Source organism: Triticum aestivum, chromosome 3D, assembly GCF_018294505.1.
Source record: "Triticum aestivum cultivar Chinese Spring chromosome 3D, IWGSC CS RefSeq v2.1, whole genome shotgun sequence".
Classification (NCBI taxonomy): domain Eukaryota; kingdom Viridiplantae; phylum Streptophyta; class Magnoliopsida; order Poales; family Poaceae; genus Triticum; species Triticum aestivum.
This window is the reverse complement of record NC_057802.1, coordinates 455,342,223-455,351,943: the sequence shown is the minus strand read 5'-3', so window position 1 is coordinate 455,351,943 and position 9,721 is coordinate 455,342,223. Positions and strand designations below refer to the sequence as shown.

The window sequence follows — 9,721 nt, the reverse complement described above, 5'->3', positions numbered from 1 at the left end:
CCTGAAGATATATCTTCTAGAAGATAGTAATGCTCCTATAAATATCAAAATGAGTACACCACAAATTTTAGACTTCAATTTTTGACACCCTACATACCACCGCCATTAATCTATCATTTAACCGTGTGGGTTGATTGAAAAAAACTACTTTTTTATTCTTTTATATAGTGTAATATAAAGTGTGCCCTTTTCTATAATTTTTTATCCCAACATCCAAATGTATCTAATCTAATTTCATGATCCTTACCCTAGGGTTGTGTAAGTAAGACTACCACCTAAATACTCTCATATTAAATACATAACCAATCCTATTCACAGCATATTTTTACCTCTCCTTAATCATTCTTCCTAATCGAAAGAAATTTCGGATGGCACCGGTAGCTGACCTACTAGTGGATTCTCCAGCTTGTAACTGTTTATTGTGCCTCCTGGATGCCCACTCAGGTTCTTAGAAATTGTGGAATTTGACTCGGTTAGAGAAGTTTGCTAAATCCAATAGAGAACCAAACAGTAAGACAAATTCAGCAGGAAAATACATGCTCCAATTCACGATTGAAAAAAAATGTTTTCTTGTCATTTCACTGAAGACTGACAGCCATCTTCGAGACCATCCGTGTTCCTTAAATGCAGTTGTTTGCATCTACACATTGATTGATAATGTTAACCGTCACTAAGCCTCAAGTTCATACGATTATTTCACTTTTGCTAATTTTTGCAAAAAATAAGTTTATCAAAAAAGATTTGCTAAACAAATACCAACCAAATTTGGATTGCCGCCAATGACAATGATGTTGATCGTGCTATGGATTCGATACACATGTCTTTACTCATAATGTAAAACAGTTATATTACAATGTATTAGATGTAGGTGTTGCTTAATTTACACTAGCTAGTGAATTCATTGCATGTCATGTAAAAAACATGACTATAGTTCACTTGTAAGCTAGGTTCATTGTTGAAAAAAAATATGTGCTTCCGAATCAGGGCGTGTAAATACCACACCTTACCTGGAAAAAGTTGCAATCGTGGCAAAATTTGGCCACGTAAGTTGATTCAACAAAACTTATGTAGGCCAAAAATAAAAGAAAACAAGAAGATGTAACTATCCTAGTAAAATGTTGTTGCAATGTCGCCGAAACATCCAAAAGTTTCACAAAATTTGATTGACAGAGTTTGGAAATACTGATGCGAACATGATACTCGACATATTTTGTGGGTCAACATGAAATCATCTCTAGTTAACAGTAAATTCATTGTATTTTTATTATTCAGTTATGCCCAACTTTAGTAAACTGATCACCATGATATTGGAGACGAGTGTCGTACAATCGCGTATTTAAGTCACTGGAAACAACTGGTTCATATAGAGAATTAATGTGTAACGTGAGATTTCTCTATTTGTTTAACAATAAACAACATGCTAGTGATTGTTTAAACGATATGTATATATTTGATCCTAAGTTAACCAATCAAGATGCAATACCTTGGAATATTGTATGCTAATTCATAAAACACCTCCCCGACTATTTGGATCCTTAGTAAGAGTCTATGACATTGACTTTAAAGAGAGTAACATTTTATGTTTCTCTGAAAAGTGTGAAAATGATATGTGGGCATACATTTATCGTATTGAATGTGAACCTATGACTTTTAACCAAATATATGCCATTTATAGTTCATAGAAGAAGAAAAAATGCAAAGGCAGAGAGGCTAAAAAGAGCACAACTCCAACCATTCTCGATGTTTCCCTTTTGGATTTCCATACATTTTCCATGAGTACCTATCTTGCTTCTAGCCTTGCGTTTGTAGTTTCACTTTTGCCACTCTTTCCATTAGAGCCCCATTTACATTAACGGTATTATAAACCCTCTCTATACATAAAAACCCTGTCTTTGGGGTTTTTATGTGTTCCCTAATTACTAGTCCTCTCTGTGCATAAACCCTACCTTTAGACTTAATGAAAAGGTAGTGCTCCCGCCAATTCCTCGAAACAAACAAAAACAAATCGATATGTATGTAAAAATATATCTATTCGGATCTCATATGGCGGTGTACATCCACAAGTTTTGAAAAAAAAATAGGTTGGTTTTTATCAAAGTGGGTGTCATGTCAAGTCTTCCTATTCTTGGTTCCCATTCATTATGTGTCGTCGGTCTAGTTTTAACCGTGTATATAAAAGGGTAAGTTACATTGTGACTTTGCCGGGAGAAGTCATTGGATCTTAAGCCCAGAAAAAGATGTACTCCCTCTGTCAAGAAATATAAGAGCGTTTAGATCACTACTTTAGTGATCTAAACGCTCTTATATTTCCTTACGGAGGGAGTAAAAGAGTAGAGGAGGGGAAACATGTCAAGGAAAAGGAAGAATGAGGAAGAGCAGGACAACGAAATACATACGGATGGAGCCAGAGATACACGACACGGTGCTCTAGTCTAATTCTAACTCCACTGCCAGATATACAGACAGATTGTTCAAGAGGTGAAAGGACTTCCGCAGGGTTTTGAGGAGTCCAAAGTAAGTTGGGTGCGACACACGGCGAATAAAGTCGCTCATAGCTCGGCTAGGGAAGGTTGTACTAATAAGCTTTGTAAAACTTTGTTCCATGTCCCTCTGGCGTGTGTTAGTGTAGTGGTTGCCTCAGAAGTTGTCGTGACTTTTTAACAAACTAGAGGATACTCCACACGTTTTTTTTCGGGAATTGGTTAATGAAAATTTGTGTTGATGACATTAGAAGCAAAATTTAAAGATACATATGACTTATTATACTGTATTATGTATAGTTGTAAAATATTTATTGAATATACTACTGAATGTAAAATATTTTTCTTGGATGGTTGAATATTATGGTCGGTCTTTTAACATGCATGGTTGCATGTTGAGTTGAGTCATATCTCATTCATGGTTGTATGATAAGATGACGTACTTGCATGTTCAGATAAATAAGATAGTTGGGTCACTCTGTAACATATATAGGATTACAACAATTCCAACTCAAACAAAAAAGATATACATGTCAGCATGAAGCTCATAACAATGCCTCTACCTTTCACAATATATACAAGGAAAAAAACTGAAAGAAGGTCATGTGAGTAATTATCCATTAGTTGTGGCCTTGTGTGGGCACGAAGACGTAAGAAACGCCGGTCCATTTTTTCGCCGTGGACTGATCCATCCATCGACGGGCCCACGGGCAGACGTTTCCATACGGCGTTTCGCTATCTTCGTGCGGTCCTGCCCCGCTCTTCCGTGAGCCGTAGGCTTCCCCTTCGGGACGTCTTTTCCACAGCTCCCCCTCCTTCCTCGAAGGGAGCAACGTTTCTGTCTCCCACCTTTCTCGGAAGGCGCCACGGCTAAGATCGATCAGCGACCGACCCTATCGATCACTGTTTTGACCCACTGATCCTTCCCGGCCCACATGTTCTTAACCGGCGATCGACCTGTTTCTTCGATCATCGGTAACCCGACGCGACGGCAGTACGGCGCGGCACAACGGTGATATCTACTCTGCGTTTGTCCTGCCCGTTTCTTTCGGTCCACTGTATATGGGCATACACGGGTGCTGGTGCACGCGGGATGCGGCGACGCCGTGGCGGCCGCGGCTTGGCTCTGGACCGCCACGAGGCCCTGACCTGACGTGTTCTTCCATGCCAGAGCAGCGCACGTTTCCTCGGCGAGACGTGACCGGGAGCCTTCTCGGCAGAAAGGCGGGCGGAGGACGAAGAGAAGAGAAGAGCGGGACGCAACTGCATGCTGCTGGCATGCGAGCTCGGCGGCCGGCAGCGCGATGGGCACGGACGCGCGCGCATACACGTGCGACGTGTACCGGGTGGGGGCGAGGCTGCGGTTCTCTGCACCCGGCCGAACGTACGTACCGGTGGCGCAGGACTTTCCTCTGCGGACTGCGGTGGTGGCGCCGGCGGCAGAAGCGGGGAAGGTGCACGCATGCATGCATGCCGCTGCCTCCGCCGCGGGGACAGCAACGAAGCAGAGGTGTCTACGCATGCATGTATGCACGGAAGAGGAGAGCTGAGGGCAAACGAACGAATTGATGGCGTTTTCTTGTGAGAACGGCTGGCCAGTTTGAACTTTGAAGCACCACGAGTACGTCGAACAGGTCGTCGTCGTCGTGGATCTACCCTACACCGGTATATCTATCGATCTCAGGGTTTTGTTGTCATCTTCATCAGTGCACCGGCAAATGTCTTCGGTAGTTCTCAAGTTTTATGGTTTCGTGTCTTCGCGGAAGTACCGATTCTGTGTTTGGATAGCATATTTTTTATTTTATTTTATTTTTAAGAAAAACTTTCTATCTATTCATGTGTAATCATGACAGTAAAACGAACACAAAAAATAATCAAAATTGCATCCAGATCAGTAGACCACCTAGCAACGACTAGAAGCACTGAAGAGAGCCGAAGGCGCGCCGCCGTCATCGCCCCTACATCACCAGAGCCGGACAAAACTTATTGTAGTAGACAGTCGAAAAATCGTCATGCTAAAGCATTATAAGACCAGCGCACCAAAGCAGCAACCGCCGCCGATAAAGAGTAGCGTTGATTGGAAGGATCCACCAAAGATAGATCCAGCGGAGACACACCTTCACACGTTTACCGATGATGCTAGACGCATCACCAAAACATGGGCTAGACAAAAAGAACCTTATTTTATCTTCAGAGAGCCGTCACTATCTCAACTTCCTGATCAGGACAAAAACCCCTAACAAAACTTAAAGAAAGATCTAAAAACGAAGCCGTTTGAATTGCGTACTGATAGATGTATTCGATCTTTAACTTTTTTTATTTTCTGAAAAAGGGTACCCTTTATTGACTATGGACACTAGTAGTATATAGTTGGATCGATGTCGACGAAGGACCGATCTTGCTGTTACGATGCAACTGTATCTGTATGATTGCTGAATGGATAAGGGGTGGCTTGCTTGCTACTCGTAGTATCAATCAATCAATCAACGTTAGCACGGTCAGCCAGTCCAGCTGAGACATCTGTTCGTTAAGATGAAAACTGGAAGTCTGAAACTAATCCTGACAGTTATATCACTCCTTTCATACATATATTCCCCGTGAAAACGTACAAAAGTTGGGTTCATCCTCTACAAGACTTTGCCATGAGTTCAGTATACGCAATACAGAAGAGTTAACCCAACACGACGACGCCGCGGTCAATATGGGATCAAGCGAGGGAAGAACCAACATCTACCAGTTCAAAGAAACTCACCAGAATTACCCGATCTGCAGTATAAATAGCTCCTGATATCCCATGGTAAGCACATGAGCTAATACTAACTAGCTAGCTAACTACGTGGGCTCTATAGTCCGCACTCCCAGTAACAATAAGTTGTTACCGTGTGGCTCGTCTTCCTCTGGGCTCTGTTCTTCACTCACCCCAGTAAGTTACCGTCTTCCCGATCTTCTGCAGAGCCTTCACCACTTCCTCCGGGGTGATATTCCCCGTCACGGTCACCTTGTTCGTCTCCTTCTCGAGCTGGTAGCTCTCCATGTCTGCGCATACGCACGCACAAACCAGGGTTAATAATTAACCATATACTGCAAAGTATGGAAAGTGAGGCTGTGTTTTGTCGAGTGGATCAGAGGCTTTCGTACCATCGATCGTTTTGATCGCCTTCTTGATCGACTTGATGCACCTGTCGCAGTGCATCCCGACCTTCAACTCCACCACCTGCAAGCATCCATCCATGAAATCAACTTTCCATTTCTATACGCACAGTAGTTCTTCAGATACATGCATACATACTGTTGAATAAACAGAAGATCTGACCAGTAACTTACAGCCATGGCTTGGTTTCTCGGCGAGTAGAACTGAACAGGAGACTGCTACTGTGCAGGTGCAGCCACCACTTCCCAGGCAGCTCTGAAGTCTGAAGTGGAGAGGTTTCACAGTCTCTCTGTATCCTGGAGCTTATATACTGCGTCTGAACCTTTCTCTTTTCCACAAGCAACGGCGAACTTTTGTTCTCCACCGTGAACGACAAAGCACATAGCATCGGTTCGCTTTAAAGCTGTCATCGTGAAGGCAGGGCGTTTGAGCATTTCTTTCACACTCGGAGAGGGACTCCACAGGTTGCCCAAGGCTACCATGAAACGCGCAAGAATCTACTTTTGAACTGGGTCCAGCTAAATCTTTCTGGAGTTACTGGAACACACTAGATGACATGGTACATTAGGGCATGTACAATGCATAGCCTCAGGGTGATGCCTCGCATGCCATGTAGGATCGGATATGACGTAAAGTAGGTTCGGATAGGAAAGCGGGATCCTCTCGAGGAGGCAGGTGCTTGGAGAGGAAAAGTGTGGTCCGGGATCAAAAGCTGAAAAGGTTGGAGTGAAAAATAGAGATGCATGTGTACTAAAGTCTTTATTTTCTATTTCTTAATGAGGCCCACTAATGGTAGCTTGCATTGAGGAGAAAAAATAAATGTAGATGCCTCAAACTACTTTTTGTCATGGGGCATCTGTATCCATATGCCATCATTGTACATGCCCTTATTCTTTGCCCAGAGGCTTACGCATGATTTTATATTGCATCATCATCGTCATAGTAGGAGCCTCTCAAAATAATCACGAGAGGCTTTCTTCTTCTTCTTCCAGTAACGTGCAATACGAAAAGAATCGATGAAAGATGACATCTGTTGGAGTGTCAAGGTAGCTGATCTGAATAAAACTGGACTAACTAATGACTTATAACGACCTAAAGTCCCGTGCAGAGCATGACAAACCAGGAGCATAACAATGTCAAAATGGTGACATCGATCCCCCAAAAAGGAAGAATATATCCGTCAGCTTGCGAATACTCTACAGCATCAGTCACCATCCAACAGCTGCGGTCAACTTTTGAGCTGGACGCTACTGCCATTTGCAACAATTTCTTCGTGGCCGGCTTGCCTCTGCCGTCCAGACTCCACCACCGGCTGCACGGGCGGGATCATCTCGCCGTCCACCGTCGGATTGACAACACCGCCGACCACCTCCTGCACTTCAGCGGAGACCGGCACGTCCGGCCCTCGCTCCGGGTCACCGCCGTCCACCAGCTTCCCGTAGAAACCGCCGTCGCCCCTCGGGTCGTACAGGTTCGCCGTGCGCACCTCCTGCGCGAGCGCGCACGGCCAGCAGAGGAGCCACTGCGCGTAGTCCGTCAGCGACGACGAGCCGCAGCACCACCTGCTCCGGGGCAGCCCGAGCCGCTTCCTCATCTGCATCCTCCAGAAGCCCCCGTACAGGAGCCCGAGGAAGCAGAGCACCACCCCGGCGGCGCCGAAGGCATCGCTGAGGGCGTAGTCGTGGATGCTGAGCGCCGTGACGTTGAACACCCAGAAGGGCGCGACGCACAGCAGCAGGAACATGGCCGTGTGCATGTACATGTTGCCCAGCCCCAGCCGCTCCATGTTCCAGCCGAACACGCAGAAGGTGCAGAGGAACGACAGGTAGCACGCCGCCGGGTCCTCGCCGCAGTCCAGCAGCTCCCCCGCCCACATCGGGTTGCCGACCACCGTCATTTCTTCCGGCGATTCTTCGGCTCCGGCTGCGTGGAGCTGCTTGGTCTCTTCGCAGGAGGCGGCGGCGGCGTCGTCGTCTCTGCCTAGAGGGCTGTACACCGCGTGAGCGCCGGCGACGACCGGCGCGGCGACGCCGAGGATGAAGAAGAAGTTCTCCGCGAGCTCGGAGCGCGACCTGCTTGGGTAGCCCCAGTAGAGGCTGCACTCCATGTACTGCGAGATGCAGGTGACGTGGAGGAGGGCCACCACGAAGGACATGTGCGCTCGCTCGTTGGGACGGCGGGCGCCATTCTTGCAGTACACCTTCCTTAGCTGGGCGGCGTCCTCCGGCCGCCACCGGCAGAGGAGAACGAGGTGGTGGACGAGGATGGGATGCTGGTAGATGCTCATGAGCGTGAAGAGGGCGTTGAGGATCTGGTTGTCGATCTCTATCCAGTGGTGCCTCAAGGCCCTGGAAGGGAATGCCTTGTTCAGCAGCCCCAACAGGAGCAGTCCTAGCATGGCGCCGGCGGCGGCGACGCAGAGCAGCCAGATGAGTAGGGCGATGTTGAGAGGATGCTTGAGGTGGTTCTTGCAGATGGCGAGCAGTGAGCTCCAGTCGACTGTTCTGATGAAGTGGACATGGAGGTAGCGGTGGACGCCGATCGATGGCAGCTGAATTTTTCCCAGTGGACCGCAGACGTTGATGTCCTTCAGCCATTGCACTGAAGGCGTTGCTTTGAGGACATCCAGAAGCCGTCTCTCGTGCTGGTCTGCCCCTTGCATTAGTCCATCGTGAAGGGTAGGGACTGTGATGTGATATTCGGTCAGAATTGGTGAAGCATCTGAACATGGTATGTCTGCTATTTCATCATCTGCAACTCCAATGGTGTGACCCATTTCTTTATGTGTGACTGAAGTCTGTATTATTGGTTGAGCAGAGACAGAGAATGATGAACTTGGAGATGTGTGTCAAAGAAATTGCAGCGTTCTTTCTGCTATGAAAGGTACAGAAAAGAGAGGGTCAGAACCGTGGATTTATGGTATCAAGTACTAGCGGAACCAGAAATATGCATATGAGGATGAAGCTATTGACAGAAATCCAGTGAGCAATCCAATGTATTAGCAAATTCTCCAAATCTACAATTACGTCGCAAATATTGTTCTTCATTGGAATTCAGAAGTAGAACACTGACCACTGCAGATTCTTAATAAACCAAGCATATGTCCTAAAGGTGGAAAATTTCGCGTCTCAGAAATCTTATTAATCAGAAGAGAAAAACATATTCAGTTGTGAAGAAACCGCCAACATACAACATGTATGAGATTTCTTTGTCGTAACAGGTATTTCCTCTTCTGAGCCTCAAAAGCATACATAGGCAGAAAAAGGATCCGCACCAAATCGAACGTCCGTACCAAGATGGTGTCCATCCAATTCATAAGCCTAAGAACAGAGATGCGCGCGAACTGGAGCAGAACTGAACATACCTCTTAAGAGGACAAGCCGATCGAAGAAAAATCCCCAACCAGATAGAGGATCATCCAGGAAGAACCGGACGAAAAGCTGCTCGATTGATCATCCGAATCCAGATCGCAGCAGGCGCGAAGGATCCTGGGCACAACAGAATGAGGGGGGAAGCGCCGGGCCTACGATGAACTGGTTCTGTTGAGTGTAGGGGAAAGCGGCCGGCAGGTTAGTTGAAGTACGGGGCATCTGACCCGCACCAACGGGACAAAGGTCTTTCCTTGGGAGTTGGGAGCAAAGGACTTGTTCGCGAATGGTATAGCAGTCAATCTTGACTGTTGACGCATCGTCAGTAGCGCGCCGCTCCGACGGGACTCGAGGAAGCGCTCGGCTTGGTGCGCCCGGCGGAACCAGTCAAGCTTGGAGGCATGGCGATACGACATATGCTCCCATGCTGGTTGAAGTGTGCAGCCTACTCCTGCGTCGGTGGCTCGTGATGCGACTCACGGACCAATGTTTTCCGTGGTGGGATAAAAATCGGCGAGCGTTGGAAACATGGAGCGATTTAAAAAAAAAAAATTTAGAACCCCCTGATGGTCTTTTTTTTTTTACTTCTGCTTCGGTAAAAAAAACCTAAGGGGATCTTCAATGGAAGTCATCCAACGCGGGCCTGTATCGGTCCGCCGAGCAGTTCGGACGTGTTTTATTCCGCAAACTGAAATCAAACGTGGGGGAGGGGGTGCAGGAGT

At 46.6% G+C, this 9,721-nt stretch overlaps 2 protein-coding genes across 3 annotated transcripts; both read right to left on the bottom strand.

Moving 5' to 3' along the window:
- Window positions 1-5,040: 5,040 nt before the first annotated feature.
- Window positions 5,041-6,033, bottom strand: LOC123079610 (heavy metal-associated isoprenylated plant protein 45). Its single transcript, XM_044502403.1, has 3 exons — window positions 5,805-6,033; window positions 5,619-5,694; window positions 5,041-5,516 (listed from the first exon to the last, which is right to left on the bottom strand). The coding sequence occupies exons 1-3, from the start codon at window positions 5,808-5,810 to the stop codon at window positions 5,392-5,394; spliced, it is 207 nt and encodes a 68-aa protein (XP_044358338.1). The 5' UTR covers window positions 5,811-6,033; the 3' UTR covers window positions 5,041-5,391.
- An 804-nt stretch (window positions 6,034-6,837) lies between these two features.
- Window positions 6,838-9,252, bottom strand: LOC123079609 (uncharacterized). 2 transcript variants are annotated; one of them, XM_044502401.1, is made up of 2 exons: window positions 8,996-9,252; window positions 6,838-8,502 (listed from the first exon to the last, which is right to left on the bottom strand). In XM_044502401.1, exon 2 carries the CDS (start codon window positions 8,405-8,407, stop codon window positions 6,860-6,862), a length of 1,548 nt encoding a protein of 515 aa, XP_044358336.1. In that variant the 5' UTR covers window positions 8,408-8,502; window positions 8,996-9,252; the 3' UTR covers window positions 6,838-6,859. The 2 variants fall into 2 exon arrangements, with proteins under 2 accessions (XP_044358336.1, XP_044358337.1); XM_044502402.1 differs by having other exon boundaries at window positions 6,838-8,505; window positions 8,996-9,217.
- Window positions 9,253-9,721: the final 469 nt, after the last annotated feature.